Source organism: Artibeus jamaicensis, unplaced genomic scaffold, assembly GCF_021234435.1.
Source record: "Artibeus jamaicensis isolate MK-2021 breed Jamaican fruit bat unplaced genomic scaffold, CSHL_Jam_final scaffold_804, whole genome shotgun sequence".
NCBI classification, from domain to species: Eukaryota; Metazoa; Chordata; class Mammalia; order Chiroptera; family Phyllostomidae; genus Artibeus; species Artibeus jamaicensis.
The window spans coordinates 2,761,767-2,778,994 of NW_026522055.1; the positions used below are offsets into that span (position 1 = coordinate 2,761,767).

At 37.5% G+C, this 17,228-nt stretch overlaps 1 protein-coding gene across 1 annotated transcript in view; it reads left to right on the plus strand.

The window, feature by feature from the left end:
- LOC119038465 (zinc finger protein 432) overlaps positions 1-15,543 on the plus strand; it is a 44,163-nt gene extending 28,620 nt beyond the window's left edge. The window contains exons 5-7 of the mRNA XM_053659688.1: positions 7,425-7,551; positions 7,829-7,924; positions 8,251-15,543. Of these exons, the coding sequence (XP_053515663.1) occupies positions 7,425-7,551; positions 7,829-7,924; positions 8,251-9,620 (1,593 nt within the window). The 3' untranslated portion in view covers positions 9,621-15,543. The remainder of the gene's footprint in view (positions 1-7,424; positions 7,552-7,828; positions 7,925-8,250) is intronic.
- The last annotated feature ends 1,685 nt before the right edge of the window (positions 15,544-17,228 follow it).

Below are 17,228 nucleotides of genomic sequence, written 5' to 3' on the forward strand. Positions count from 1 at the left end.
TAAATTTCTCAGTGATAGAGTTTTCATGTGGTCTTTTACATTTCTATAATATTTTTCATGTTTCATTTTTTGATAATATTACAAATAATACTATATTTTAAAAAACTAAATGGTCTTGTAATATCTCTGTATGGTTGAGGGGGTATACTTGAATTTGCCTTGACGAGTGTGGTTCATTCGGTTGGAGCATCGTCCCATAGACTGAAGGGTCACAGTTTCAATCCCTGGCCAGGGCAAATGCCTGAGTTGCAGGTTTTTCTCTCATGTTTCTCTCGCCCTCTGGGGGATCACTTTGTAAATTTTATAATTGTTTAACCACTTTTCTGTACACATGAAACTAATTTGACATTAAAATATTTAATGTCAACTGTAATTGAAAAATAAAATAAAAGTAAATGGGCTCATAAAATGGGTTGGGTAATGTACTCTCCTCTTCAATTTTATTCCTAAATGATCCACTGGATATATACAATGTGTTCTGTTTTTCAAATCTCAGTTATTGGAATTGTTTTTAGCTTCAGACTTACGAATAATGTTGTTTTGTACATTCCAGTACAAACTGTATATGTTTTGCTTTCTGTTTGTTAAATTCCTTTGAGTGGCATGGGAAGTTCATAAGATAAGTGTATGTGTATTGTTTTGCAAAGTTTCCAAGAACTTGTACTAGTTTATATTTTCACTGTCATTGTATCAGAGTTCCAGTTTCTCCCCATTCTTATCAACATTTGCAATTGTTAGTTTTGTTTATAGGGATATTCCAGTTGGTATGTAGTAGAAATTTTTTATCATCTTAATTTTCCTGATAACAAATAATGTCAATCATCTTTTCATGTGCTTATAGACATTCATTTGTCTTCTTTAGTATAATGATTATTCGAGTCTTTTTTCAGTTTGTAAATCAGTTGTTTTCTTTTTAATATTTTATTTATTTACTTATCTTTTTTAAAATATATTTTATTGATTATGCCATTACAGATCTATTTCCCCCCTTCATTCCCCTCCACCCTGCATGCCCCCTCCCCCACCATTCCCCCCTTTAGTTTATGACCACATGTCTCAAGTTCTTTAGATTCTATATTTCCCATACTATTCTTGCCCTCCCCCCTATCTATTTTCTACCTACCGTCTGTGCTACTTATTTTCTGTATCTTCTCCCCCCTTCTCCTTCTCCCACTCCCCTGTTGCTAACCCTCCATGTGATCTTCATTTCTATGGTTCTGCTCCTGATCTAGCTGTCCTCTTAGTTTTTTCTTTTGTTTTAGGTGTGGTTGTTACTGTGAGTTTGCTGTCCTTTCACTGTTCATCTTTTTTATCTTCTTTTTCTTAGGTAAGTCCCTTTAACATTTCATATAATAATGGCTTGGTGATGATGAACTCCTTGAATTTGATCTTATCCAAGAAGCACTTTATCTGTCCTTCCATTCTAAATGAAAGCTTTGCTGGATAGATCAATCTTGGATGTAGGTCTTTGGATTTCATGACTTGGAATACCTCTTTCCAGCCCCTTCTTGCCTGTAAGGTCTCTTTTGAGAAATCCGCTGACAGTCTGATGGGAACTCCTTTGTAGGCGACTGTATCTTTATCTCTTGCTGCTTCTAGGATTCTCTCCTTCATTTTAATCTTGGCTAATGTAATCATGATGTGCTTTGGTGTGTTCCTCTTTGGGTCCAGCTTTTTTGGGACTCTCTGAGCTTCCTGGATTTCCTGGAAGTCTATTTCCTTTGCCAGATTGGGGAAATTCCCATTTATTATTTGTTCAACTAAGTTTTCCACTCGTGGCTGTTCCTCTTCCCCTTCTGGTACCCCTATAATTCGGATGTTGGAATGTTTAAAGATGTCCTGAAGGTTGCTAAGCCTCTCCTCATTTTTTTGAATTCTTGTTTCTTTATCCTTTTCTGTTTGGTCATTTTTTTTCTTCTTTCTGGTCCACTCCTTTGATTTGAGTCCCAGTTTCCTTTCCATTACTATTGGTTTCCTGTGCATTTCCCTTCATTTCAATTAGTTTAGCCTCATATGTTCCTCTAATTTGTGACTAAAATCAACCAGTTCTGTGAGCATCTTGATCACCAGTGTTTTGAACTGTGCATCTGAAAGTTTGGCTATTTCTTCATCACTTAGATTTATTGGCTCTGGGGCTCTGAATTGTTCTTGAGCCATGTTTTGATCTGTTCATGTCTGTTACATATGAGGAGCGGAGCCTGAGGTGTTCACCAGGGCGGGGCCACCCAGGTCACTGGTTTGTGACGCTGTATGTGGGGGTGGGGTCAGAGAGGGACAATGGTGGTCCCCTCTGCTGCTTCCCGCAACTGGGGCCTGCACAGTCTGTCTCACTGATCGCTCCTTCACCGGTTTATCTGCGCATGAATGTGTGACCGTGGTCAGCCCTCAGTGAGTCCACTGTCTTGGGCCTTCAGTGGGTCCGCCCACTTCTCCACACCTGGGATCCGCCTACAGCTGCTGGCACACCTGGGTGGTGCACCTGGGTCGCGCACCCAGGTAGGTCCAGTGGATCTTTCCTGCCTGACCCCACTCTGCTGCTGGCTCTGCCCCTCTTACTGGTTTGGCTGAAGGGTTCGTTGTTGTCAAACTTCCGTTGTTCTCAGTTTTCTGTGGTTTGGCTGCATTTTTGTTGCTACAACTTTGTTGTTCTTAAACTTGGTTGTGGGAGGAGGCACAGTGCTTCCACCTACGCCTCCATCTTGGCGGAAGTCACCGGTTGTTTGTTTTCCTAAATTGTTTTTGGAGTTATTTATATATTTTGAATAGAAGTCCTCTATCAGATTATGATTTGCAAATATTTTCATCTGTAGCTCACCATTTTTTTGCTTGATAATGTCTTTTGATGTACAAAATTTAATATTAGTCCAGTTTATTAGTTTTCTTCCTTTATTCTAAAAAATAAAGGTGATAGGTCTAAGAATGCTCTGCCTAACCCAAGGTCTTGAGAAATGTTTCCTATGTCTGTTTTCGGCAAGAATTGTATGTGTGTGTAGCTACAGATATGACTAGATTTTAGAATGATGTAATTTCACAGTTACATTGAGTGTGAAGTACGTTAAGATCCCTTTTTCTCCACATGCACAACTATCCCCACTGTCAACATCCTGCACCAGAATGGTACATGTGTTACAATCAGTTTAACATGTTGGCACATTATCACCCAAAGTGCATTAATTTGCATTAGGGTTATTAGCTCTTGGTGTTGTATATTATCACCCAAAGTGCATTCATTTGCATTAGGGTTATTAGCTCTTGGTGTTGTACAATCCATGTTTTTTGACAAATGTATGATCATATGTGTCCACTCTTTAGTATCATGAGGAAAAGCTTTATTGCTCTAAAAAGCTTTACTGTTCTGGGTCCTGCCCATTCATCTTTCTCCTCCCTACAACTCTTGCCAGCCACTGATAGTTTTTTACTATCTCCTTAGTTTTGCATTTTCTAGAATGTCATATAGTTGGAATCATATAATTGTGTAGTCTGTAGCCTTTTGATATTGGCTTCTTACACTTAATAATATGCACTTAAAGTTTCCCCTTGTATATTCGTTGCTTGATAACTCATTTCTTTTGAGTGCTGCATAATATTTCTTTGTTTGAAGCTGCTATAAAAATCTATGATTAAAATAACAAAGTCTATAATCAGATTTATGTGTAGACATGAGTTTTCAACTCATTTCAGTAAATACCAAGGAATGTAGTTGTTGGATCATATAACAGTGTGTTTAACTTTGTAAGAACCTACCAAACTGACACGTGTCTAACTATGGACATTGTCCTAGAGGGTAAAAGCATCTGGGGCACTAAATTTATAAAAACTGTTGGAGATATTGGGGTCCTTTATTCAAGGTAATTATATAGTAATAGTGACAACATCTGTATCCAGAGGGAATGTCCACTCAAAGTCAATTTGCTCCTCAGCCCACAGGTCCTGGCTCCCCAGGAGCAAGAAACACCAAGTGAAGGAAAGGGAAGAAAGGGAGGGTCCCTCAACTTGGATATCATCGTTTCTGGGGACAACTTTAACTGGACACCTAGATTTCTGCCTCTAAGAACTTCATGGCAGATGCAGAAGAGACAAAAGTCAGAGAATTCATGTTACTCAATATTCCCTGAGCACAGAAGAAAATGATGGAAGTCAAGGTAATTTTTTTTTTTTGTTTTACTTTTCCTTTATTTTTGTACAGGTTTTTGGTGCCCTGAAAAAACGTTAGTTCAACTAAAAAGAGTATAAATTGCGATATTTGGATTCTTGGGAAAATTAACTTACACTCTAAATTCAAAATCAGGGCAAAGTGAGATCAAGAAAACATTGTTCCTACGGGTCATACATATTGAAACATAATGTGTGGTGTGGTTGATTCTGTGGGTCACATTAGCTGTCATTTTGCATCTAATGTTTCTGAGTTCTGTGAGCTGTGATAGCAAATGATAGAACCCAAGGAAAAGGTTATGGGAACCTCCAATTTGTAGTCAACTCAGACAGTTGGGTTACCTGGAGGCCCACTACTTAATGGCTGGTTTCTGAAGTGTGAGCAGTCTCATGGAACCAAGCCTGCGGCATCTGCAATAACTCCAAGCAGTTTGTGCCAGAATTTCTTGGTGTGGAAAACTCACACATCTGGTCACAGAACTATTCTGTGTGTGTGTAAAGGAAAACAGAAGTTTTTACCAGAGAGGTGCCTAGCAAATTACTCTAAACTTAGCAACTTCAAATATGTTTTTTATCTCACACTCTTTGTGGGTCACTTAATACTGCCATGGTTTAGCTGATTTGTGTTGTTTTTGCCCCAAATACTTCTGACACCAAATGGTGTTGGTTCTTTCTGACTCCAAATAAGTGGGGTCTTTTCTAATACCACTTCTCCAGCTAGCTCTCTGACACGTAGTAGTTTGTCAGATTACACAAATTTAAGGGTTCATACTTGCAAAAATGCCCTGAATTTCAGATGTCATTTACAATTCTTGGGCCTCCTGTACTTCCAACTGACCTATTATAAATCAGGGGTTTCTACAAGTCCTTCCTCAGGTTTGGTAATTTGCTAGAACAACTCACAGAATTCAGGAAAGTATTTTGCTTATGTTTACAGTAGGTTTATTATAAAGGTTACAACTCAAACAGTGAAATGAAAGAGATGCAGAGAGCCAGGTTACCAAACCTATAGTTTTGGAGGTTTTACGGAGATCTCATTTGTTGGGTATGGTTGATAAAATCATTCATTGGCCATTAGGTTTGAATTCCGTATTCAGCTCCTCTATCCTGTGTTGGTTTTGTGGGTGGAGCTGAATGTTCCAACCCTTTAATCAATGTTTTGTTCCTCTGGCAACCAGTCCTCTTCCAGAAGCAAAGCAACCCCTGTCCCCTGGAGTCATCTCATTAGCATACAAAAACTACTTATTACTCTGGGGACTCTAAGCATTTAGAACCTACCTGATGTGTTCCAGGAACCAGAGACACAAGAATAAAGATCAACTGAACAAAGATCAACTGAATAAAAATCAGCTGTATTTTTTTTAAATCATTACCACTGTTGTGCACTTTGTTTTTAGTCTCTTAGGAGGCTGTAAGCCAGAATGGAGTTCGATCTGAAGCCTCAAGTGGGGAAGGATGCACTTGTATTTTATTTATATGGTTGTTGGCAGAATTCATTCTCAGAAGGGCTAGTCAAATGAGATCCTCAGTTTCTCCCTGTCTGCTTATGTAAACCAACATGCCACCTCGTTTCATCAAAGTCACCAAAGAATGGATTCTTGTAGCAAGATGGATGTATTTATAGCCTAATTGTAAAAGTGGCACTCAGTCACTTTTGCTGTATTCTTTGCTTTAGAAACAATTTACTAGGCCAGTCCATGCTCAAGTGTAAGGCATTATACAGGGGCATGAATATCTTAGTGTATAACAAGGAATTTGCCTGACTTTTGTCTCTGATTTTGGGGAAGTTACCTCTAAATCCCTGGAATTACCTGTGTAATAGGAGTTATTCATTCTGGGCCACTGACATCACACTTTACAGTCTTTATAGTCTGTGCTAAAGAGGTGACTCAAGATGGACGGTGTTTTACCAGAAGCCAGCCATGTGATTAGAAGGTTGTAACTGTGAGCCATTTGATATCAGTCTGAACTTTAGAAAGGGGAAGGACCTGGAGATTGAGTCCAGCCACATGGTCAGTTATTCAGTAAATCATGCATGTGTAATGAAGCCTCAATAACAACTCTGGATGCAGAAGTGTAGGTGAGCTTCCTTAGTGGACAGTACTCAAGGGCTGTCACACGTGGTGGCTGGCAAGAGATTAGGCTGTCTGACACTTCACGAAGAGTCACAGGTATCATTACCAAATGGCCTTCATGTCTGGCCTTTTTGGCATGAAAAATCAGAACTTTGAAGATAATATTTTATTCTTTTCTGTGTTCTATTGTTTCTGTTTAGGTAATTGGCCCTTTGTCTCTAGATACTTTATTTTTTTTTTAAGATTTTATTTATTTATTTTTAGAGAGATGGGAACAGAGAGAGAAAGAGAGAGAAACATCAATGTACGAGAGATAACATTAACTAGTTGCCTCTTGCACACCACCAGCTGGTGACCTGGCCCTCAACCCAGGCATGTGCCCTGACTGGAAATCGAACCATTGATTGTTTGGTTTGCAAGCCAGCACTCAATCCACTGAGCCACACCAGTCAGGGCTGGATACTTTTAGAGTTTCTCTTTTCCTTTGGTATATTGTAGTTTTGGTCTGATGTGTGTAGGTATAAATATCCTTCTTGGAATTTGTTGGGATTTCTAAATCTGAAGTTAGGAGTATTTGATCACTACTGAAATTTCTCACAGTTAGATCTTTGAATATTGCTTTTCTATTACTATTTTCTATTTCAGAAACTATAAGTGGGCATATATTAAATCTTTTGATGCTATATTCATATTTATTAACTTCTTCCTTATGTTTTTCTCCTCTCTCAGCTACATTTTCTGTTACTTCTTCAGTTATATATTTCAGTTCACTACAGTATATTATACTGTTCATCTGTCTATTAATACATGTATGTGTGTATGTTTGCTTATTATAAGGGTTTTTTCCCCCTCAAATCTTCCCGATCAGCTTTAATGGTCATTTTTGCTTTAGACATACCTTGTATAATTTCTGTTGCTTTTTACACTTACTAAAAACACTTGTCTTATAATTTCTGGATGCAGAGTTTCATGGTAATCATTCGTCCTGATGTTATTTGTATACGAGTATTTTTAGTATTTGGAAATAGGTGCTAAACTATATAGATAGAAAGATAGAATTTTGATCCTACTAAAATATATTTGAGAAAGATATATAGATGCAGGCTATGTGGTAAAAATTAGAATGACTTTCCTCACATATACTCCATATTAATAAATAGAGTTGGTATCATATTAAACAGGACTGTGTTATTACAGGAATTGCTGACATTGGAGGATGTGGCCGTGGAGTTCAGTTGGGAGGAGTGGCAGCTCCTAGATGCTGCTCAGAAAGACCTGTATCGGGTCGTAATGTTGGAGAACTATCACAATCTGGTTTCACTGGGTAAGGATACCTCCCTGTGTCACTTAGAGGTGCCAATCAGTGGACTTTATTTACTCTCTTACTTGTTGAAAGCTTTACAGTCACTGCAGTCATCTGAAGAGTCATATTTTCAGTCCTGTTTCTGGCCTCAAACTAAGAGCTATAATCTCCTGTCATGAAAGACAACTTTTACTTTGCATATAAGAAATTGTTTTGTCTTTAAAATGAAATGTTTTCCCATCTTGACATACTATACTCCAAGTCACTAGCTAGTTCTTCTGTCATTTCTTATGAATAGGGTATCACACTACCAAACCAGATGTGCTGTCCAAGTTGGAACATGGAGAAGAACCACAGATAATAGAGGATGAAATCTCTAATATAAGCCATGCAGGTGAGTGAGTGAGAACCAGCAAGGAAGTGGCCGTGGCCATGCAAATCATATTCTAATCATTAAGAGAAGGAGTCACAACTGTGAAGATGTCTGAGGATGGCCATATATCCCCTCCACATATATATCTCCCCAGATGAGAACTGTTTTTCTTGTGGGTATTTTGCTGTAAATATACTCATTGTCTCTTCTTTAATCTGATTGTCTTTCACCTTACATCTTTATGGAATGGTATGGTTGACAATAAAGAGCCAGCTCCCACCACATCATATTTTAAGCATTTATTCTAAGACATTCTCTGAAGAAATTTGTTTTTCTTTTTTTCCTAGAAATCAGGAAAGTTGACAGTTGCCTGCAAGAGCATTCTCACATCCAAAGGCTTCGGAAGAGCGTGCAACAATTCAGTGAAAAGAATGCACTTAGAAATACTATTCATCTGAGCAAAACAAATGTAGCCATAATGCAAAATCATATGCTGGAATTATGTAGGAAAGCTTTTAAATCAAGGTTAAGTCTGATTAATCAGAAGAGAAGATATGAACTAAAGAACCCCGTTGAGTTTAATGCAGATGAGAAATCCTTTCTACATGGTAATCATGAACAACTGTACACTGAAATTGAAATTCCTGAAAGTGAAAAACACAGCAGCAGTGAATTCCATGTTGTTAAGCATCAGAAGACTTATAAAATAGAGAAGGCCCAAGCAAGCATTGAAGGTGAGAAAGCCTGCATCAGAAAACCTTGGCTCATTTATCATGAGGGCATTCATACAGAACAGAAAACCCATGGGCGTAATCTATGGGGGAAATCCTTCAGAAATGTCATGCTCACTAAACATCAGAAAACTCAATCACAGGACAAACTCTATATAACCAATGAATACAGAAAGGACTCTTTTGTGAAGGGTAGTCTCACCAGACATCAGCAAACATCAGCAGACATCTCTCCCCATTCAGGAGAGAAATCCTATATATGCAGTGACTGTGGGAAAGGCTTCACTGTGAAGCGCTATCTAATTGCACATCAGCGAACTCATAGTGGAGAGAAACCTTATGTGTGCAGTGAATGTGGGAAAGGCTTCACCGTGAAGAGTAATCTCATTGTGCATCAGCGAACTCATACAGGGGAGAAACCCTATATATGCAGTGAGTGTGGGAAGGGTTTCACCATGAAACGCTACCTTGTTGTACATGAGCGAACTCACACTGGAGAGAAACCCTATTTATGTGATGAATGTGGAAAATGCTTTGCTGTGAAGGGTAATCTCATTGTTCATCAGCGATCTCATGCAGGGGAAAAATCTTACATATGTAGTGAGTGTGGAAAAGGCTTCACCGTGAAGCGCAAGCTCACTATACATCAGCGAATTCATACAGAAGGGAAATCATATGTATGTGATGAATGTGGAAATGGTTTTACCACAAAGCACACTCTCATTATTCATCAGCGAAGTCACACAGGAGAAAAACCTTATGAGTGCAAGGAATGTGGGAAAGCCTTTACTAGAAGGTCAGGGCTCAATGTCCATCAAAGAACTCATACAGGAGAGAAACCCTATGGATGCAGCATTTGTGAGAAAACCTTCTCCCAAGTGTCAAACCTTCTTAAACATAAGAAAATGCACACAAGAGAAATGAGTAGATACAGTCAAGTTGGAAATTTTTTTAATGGAGAGTCACAGCGCATTACTTACAAGTGAACTCGTGTAATAAAACCCTTATTAATGCAATCTTTGTGGAAATGCCTTCTGTGGCAACCAAGACCTCATTAACGTCAGTGTTTCTAGCAGATCAGAGTGCAAACACAGTACTGCCTGTTGTCTGATGTATGTCCTAAGGAAATTGTGGAATTTTCCCAGGATATAAACCTTGTGAACATGCTAACTGTAGTAGTGCATTTAGCAATCCTTACTTAATAACATCTTCTGTCAGTGAAAATGCAGTGGAAACACTCTAATATATGCAATGTGAAGATGCTTTTCCAACTTCATTATAATTCTCAGCAAAACTGTCTGCCTCCAATATATGTTTGAAAAGTGGATACTGAGACAAATTTTGTGAATGCAGAGATGAAAAAAGTCTTCAGTAGGAAGATAGACTTCATTAACAGGGATTGTCATAGATCATCAGTGGGTTCATTGTTCATAGAAATATGAAAACACAATCGAACAAACAAACAAAAAACCAAAGAAATAAGGTAACCATGCAAAAGTCTTTACCCAGCCAGAAGACCTTGATTAGAGTCAGAGTTCATGTAGGAGAAAAACATTAAGAGGATAATATATATTTTACAGGATTTTATGGATAAGTTCTATATTATTGTTAGGAAATTATGCAGAAGTTAAAACTTTGTGAAAATGCTGAATTTGGAGCACCTTTATTCAAATATTAGAGAACTCACGAAGGAAAGAAGTTCTGTGAGAAGTAATACTGTTTGAGTGCTTTTTAAATAAGTCTAACTTTATTTTGCATCAGGTAATTCACCTGATTTGTGTTTTCAGGTGATACTTGGAGCCTCCTTTGTAGTTGCCTTGTCAGTAATTCCATAGTTTTAAAAAATCATGTGCTTTACTTATTCCTGATTAATTTTTATTGTTATATGCCATACAGGAGTGTTCCATGACCATCTCACACTATATGATTAGCTCTTACTTTTCTTTGACTCTAATCTTAATTATAAATGTATCATACAGAAATAGTTTAAGAGAAAACTGAGTATTTTAGATTTATAACACATATTTGTACTTGGTTAGCCAAGTTTATAAGTATGATCAAATATTTTACAAACCACCTTTAAAGTTATTTTTGTGAAATGTTTACTTAACTTACAAAATAATTCAGAGACTTCCCTAGTATCTTTTACCCAACATTTCCCAGTAAAAACATCTTATAAAACCATATTTTATTGAATCCAGGAAAATGACTTTGGTAGTATAGTGTTACAAAACTCCTAATCTTATTTGGATTTCTTTAGATTTTACTTGTGTTTTTTTTAATGTTTGCAATTCTAAGCTTTATTACCTTATTATATACATTCATATAACCACAACCGCAACCAAGACAGAAAATTGCTCAGACAACAGACTCCCTCATGCTTCCCTTTTTAAGTTCAACCCTGTATCCAAACCTACCTCAGCAACTACTTGGCCTGTTTTCCATCGGTATAATTTTGTCATTTCATGAATGGTGTAAAAATCATTTTTATAACTGGATTTTATATAAATAATGTATTTAGTTATACAAATTTATATTTTTAATGGGGACCATGTAAGTTTTTCATGTTTTTGTCAGTTGACAAATTGCTTTTAAGAATTATTTGAATTGAAATAGTCTTATTTGTATTTGTGAATAGTATATATACTAGTTGAACCAGTTTACCTATGCACTTTTTTTGTGTTACATTTTATTGATTATGCTATTACAGTTGTCCCAATTTTTTGCCCTTTGCCTGCCACATCCGGCAACCCCCACTCCCTCAGGCAATTCCCCACCATTGTTCATGTCCATGGGTTGTGTCTATAAGTTCTTTGGCTACTCCATTTTGTATACTGTACTTACACCCCCATTGCTGTTCTGTAACTGTATGTACTTCGTAATACTCTCACTCCACCCATTCCTCCACAAGCCCCTTGCATCAGGCAAACATCAGAACCCTCTGCATATCCATGCTTCTGTCTCTGTTCTTGTTTGCTTAGTTTGTTTTTTAGATTCAGTTATTGATAGGTATGTATTTATCACCATTTTATTGCTCGTTCATAGTTTGATCTTTTTCTTAAATAAGTCTTTCTAACATTTCATATAAGGGCATTCACTCTTGAAAGAGATTTGTATTTTCCCAGTTTCAGCTGTTATAAGTAATAGTGATACTACAAAATTTGCATACTAGTTTTTGTATGAATGTAAATTTTCATTCCTCTACAATAAATATGCAGGTGGTGATTATTGGGACATATGGTCAATTATGTTTAACTTTATAAGAAATTACCTGGCTTTCCTCCAGGATGGCTGTACTATTTACATTCTTACCAGCAGTGTGAAGTCTTCTTGCTCTACATCCTCCCCAGCACTTGATATTTTCAGTGTATTTTATTTTAGCTACTGAGGTCAGACTAGATAGGGCTGGTTCAGGATGGTATGGCCATAAAGAAGTATATTTTATTTTAGCCATTCTACTAGCAACACATAGGAGTTCTAATTGCTCTTCATCCTCCCCAGCACTTGGTATTATCATTATAATTTATATTAATCATTCTAATAGGTGTCTAGTAGTATATGATCTTGAGCTTAACTTGCATTTTCATAATGGCTAATGATGGTCAACAATTTGTTATTTCTTTTTTTGTTGTTATGGGTTTTTTTAACTTATTTATCTTATAAGTGGAAATCTGTATGTTTTGACCACCTCTACCCAGAATTGCTGGGTTGTATGGTAGACCTGTTTTTAAACTTTTTGAGGAATCTTTGTTACTGTCTTCCATAGTTGCTATATGAATTTATATCTCATTCTTTTTATGTCTGCATATTGTTCATGAAGAGACATCCTATGATTTATTTAACAAATTACCTGATATACATTCATACCTGTATTAGCTACCTTCACAAAACTACATCACAAAACTACACATCCCTAAAACTTAGTATCTAAAAACAACATTCATTTATTTATTTATTTACTTACTTATTTACTTACTTAGTGCGCTGAGGGTTGGATTTCCTGGTGTGGGCTGTCTCAACTGGGGCTGCATGGTCTAGATGGCATTTTTCACATATCTGAGCCTCCACTGGAATGGATGGCTGCCATTCTGCAAGAGGATAGCCTGGTTTCTGTTGTTACAAGAGTTCCAAAAAACAACATGTCTCAGCAAGGCAACTTCCGTTCTCTGTGTTGCACTGTGTTGCTGTTATACCATTGGACACATTGGTCAGTCACAGTGGGGGATGTTACCCAAAAGTTGAATACAGAAGTGCTAGAATAGTTCATGTAGCAATCACAAGATTATTTTTTTACAGTTATTAAAATTGATGCTATGAATATCCTAGTACCTGTTCATTCTCAAAGAGATAATTTTACAGAATCAGTTATTTAAATTGATTGGTGGCTCAAAGGGAATAAGGTTTAAACTGGGTAATTTCAACTTGTATACCCCCCAAATTTTTATTACTTTACATATATATACATACTCTAGACTCAATCATGCCCCTATAAAAACACACCAAATGTAATGCATACTTTTTGAATTCAATAACAAGCATGATAATATCTCCATTTAAAGGTGTATGTGGTGAACAACACTATATAGATGTAAAAAATAAGACTTAAAGAGGTTAGCATAATAGAATGCTATTATTCCATGACCTGCCACTCTAAATAATATTCATCATTCAATCTTTATGAATTTTTAGGGTTAAAGTTTGTTTCATGTTTACTTTGTATGTATTTAAATATTAGTAACACTGGCATTTAAAATTGTTTTGAGTATTTACAATTTTTAAAAATAAGTGGACTGTTTATTCATTTAGCTGTTAAAAATTTAGGTTCATCTTTTCTTATTCCTTTTAAAATCACAATAATAATTGCTAGGGAGTATGTAGAGAAAGGGAATCTCTGATATTGATGGTGGGAATTGAACACAATATGTTGACTCTGGAAAGTAGTTTGGCAATTTCTCTTTCTCTATACCTATGTATCATACACACAGGTATTTCCTTTCCATTCTCTCCAGTCTTTCAATATATATGCCAAGTTCAGTTGGTCCATATGTATGACCTACAACACTTTGACTTTGCTGATACTATTGTAACCATACCCCACAAGTTAGACTCTCTGCTGTTCCCCTAACTAGGACTAGTTACACTTTAGCTATATTAACCTACCCTAATGTTTAAACTGTGGAGCTCAGCAATATTGTGACCAGTTTCTGAGTCAATAACTTGTGACCTACTGGACAACCAACAGTTTCTAAAGGACTAGAGAACATATTAATGCAATGTGTCTGGTCCCTCATAGAAAAGAAATGGCCACAGGGCAATAATTTAAAAGCTTACTTTGCAAAAAATAATAGAGACTGGAGACTACCCTTGATGCAGATGACCTTAGATGGTGTCTAGAAGCTGCTCCTTGAGATATCAAGAGGCTGAATACCATAGGAACTTACCCTAACTCCCCCTCCCACTCCCCTTTTCCAGCTGAAAAACGCTTAAACTAATCCCACTGTTAGATCTCCCTTCTTTTCAGTTGGTGCCTCCTCAGTTAATAAAGCTTACTCCAAACTCTTGAGGTTTTGAGTTTGGAGACACTATTAGCAATTGGCACATGTACTATAACATGACTTATTCTCCTGTACACTGTCATATTTCCCAAATTTTAGGCCACTGGTCTCCTCTGGGGTCCACAGGGAAAGTTCCACCAAGAGCCATCCTTCCCATTAGGACCTCATCTTGCCTAGCTTTCACTGGTTTCTAGTGGCCTTTCCCCCATGACTCACTCATGGCTGCCACCCCTCTACCATCAAAGCTTCTCTAAACCACATTCTCTGTTCAAAAGCCCCTCCCAGCCAGTTTCAGCCAGAAACTCGGCTCAGATTCTCAAGAGTGAGTTCATGTAGGGGCAGCTACACTTCCTGTAAGATGGTGGTCCCACTGGGCTGTTTTCCCAATTTGTATGGAGTAAACATCGCTGCAATTTTAACTTTCTTGTTAGCTGCTGGAAGCCAGTGCACACAAGTCTTTTTTTTTTTTTTTTGAAGATTTTATTAGAGGGGAAGGAAGGGAGAAAGGAGAGAAATATCAATGTGTGGTTGCCTCTCGCATGCCTCCTACAGACCCTGCAACCCAGACATGTGTCCTGGCTGGGAATTGAACCAGCAAGCCTTTGTTTCACAGGCCAGCACTGAATCCACTCTGCCACACTAGTCAGGGCCTTTTTTTTTCTTTAAGATTTCATTTATTTTTAGAGAGAAGGGAAGGGAGGGAGACAGAGGGGGAAAGAAACATGGATCGAATGCCTCTTGCATCTGGGAGTAAGCACCTGGGGTTCAGATGCATTGTGGGCTGATAGTTTGGAGGCCCTGATATCTGAGCCTGTGTATAGAGCTCAAACCTTGGCTGCTGAAACAGATTTAATGTACATTCACTATTCCCTACTGCCTCTGAGGTCCAAGGCCATTTTTCACCAGTAGTTCTGGCACCCAATTGTTGCCAGTGAAAAGGTGTTTTTTTTGCAGTGTCCAGAATAAGGAATTTCAAATGGCACATTTGGGGAAAAGTTTAAATGTGATGGCAAGATTGTATTCAGGTAAAGGAAAATAACATACGCTTGTGGGTGTAGGGGGTGGGCAGGCTCTAACAATAGCCAGGAAGCTCCTGTTAATCCTCCATATATTTACTTGGTTCTTGGTAAGAACAAGGTACCATTCAAACCATCCAACCAACCTTCCTGATTCTTTTGGGACTTGAGTTGGGCCCTCCTCCCAACCAGTCCTTTTCCTGGGTCATTTTGACTCTTGCTGCGCAAGATCAAAGGTAACCTCTCCCTGTGCCATCTCAACTTCTATTGCACAATTCAAAAAGTTCTAGTTTGCCACCTGGCTTCTGTTGCCCATCAGAGGACTTTTCTGCTTCCTCTTCCAGAGATAAACCAGTACCAGCTGGAGTCCTGCAGGGGAGATTTCTTCCGTGTTCTGTAGATTGTCTTCCCTAAGGTAATCTGGAGTGTGTGAATGATTCTCTTTATAGATAGCTTCCTCGAGGGCTTAATGGAATGTTATCCTAATATCTAGTTTAGCTTCCCAGTTTTGTAAATTTAATATTTGTTCTTTTAATAGTCACCTGAGGACATTTCTTAATTGCTTTTAGAAAGAAATGAAGGGGGAAAGAGAAACAATGTGAGAGAGAAACATTTGTTGGTTCTTGTAGGATCTCCAAAAAGAATAGAACCCACAACCTAGGCATGTGCCTTAAATGGGAATTGAACCTGCAACCTCTCAGTGTACAGGACGACACTCCAACCAACTGAGCCACACCAACCAGGGCTTAAGCTTACTATTTGATTCAGCTTTCTAGTAAATTAAGCTCAATGTCTTATTTTCTTTCTTTCCTTTTTTTTTTATTAATAACTAGATGACTACCTATAGTAACACAATCACTCCTTACTCTTGAACTGTCAGAAATGAAAGATTTTTTATACATCTAAAACTAAAATAATAATAATGGTGGGTCAATTGTAAGTGAAAAATAAGTATTTTAAAAATCTATTTTAGGGTAGGCTGAGATGGGAGAAATAAACAAAACTGTACTTGAAAAATAACTAAATAAAAATATATGTATTTTAGCCCTGACTGATGTTGCTCAGTGGATTGAGTGCTGATTGGCGAACCAAAGGGTTGCCAGTTCAATTCCCTGTCAGGGCACGTGCCTGGGTTGCTGGCTGGATCCCCAGTGAGGGGACACTGTAGAGGCAGCTGCACATTGATGTTTCTCTTTTTCTCTCTTTTCCTTCTTCTCTCTCTAAAAATAAAGTTTTAAAAATACATATATCTATTTAACATTAAAAACTTTAATTTGGTGAGATGCATAATGTAGAGATCCATTAGGTAAACATGTAGTAGTGGACTGTTTTCTATTTAAGATGCATCTCTTCTCCTTTTGGCTGTTTCTTTTCAGATTCTTTCTGACACAAGCAAAAGAATACCAGTGTCACTTTAAGTTCTGTTCCTAAAGGATAATACTTATCAAAATTTTAGCTTATTTTCATGTTAGGTTTTGGTATTATTTGCCTAGTACTCATAATTCAGGTAAATTGCATAAGTGACACTATGATTTTTTTCATGTGAAAAACACGAATTATATGTAATGTGTTAACTGGTGGTATTATAAGGTAATTCATTAAGTATTTGCATAGATTTATATATAAGTTAAATGTTAAATATATCATTTTTTTTCTTTTGCAGAGGTCAAAAGATATTTATATAATGACTGTGGTGGGTGTCAAGCCTATTCTCTGAACATTTTCAATAAGATGACAGCAAAGAATGGCTGTGAATAAGCCATAGTCCCTGAAGCACCATACAGGATTCTGCAAGGAAGTTGCTAGGATCTTTAAAATGGAATGGGCAATCGAAAGGTTAGCAAACATGGCTGACGACTATGAAGCTGTCCACACAGAGCCTCCCAGGCTATTTTGCAGCTGCTTTGGCCTACCTGAAGGACTATAGTATGATGTTACCTTCATTTAGAGACAGAAAATTTGATTCCGACTCTCTCACTAATCAGTGGTTCACTTTTACAGTGACAGATTTTTAGCTTCTAAA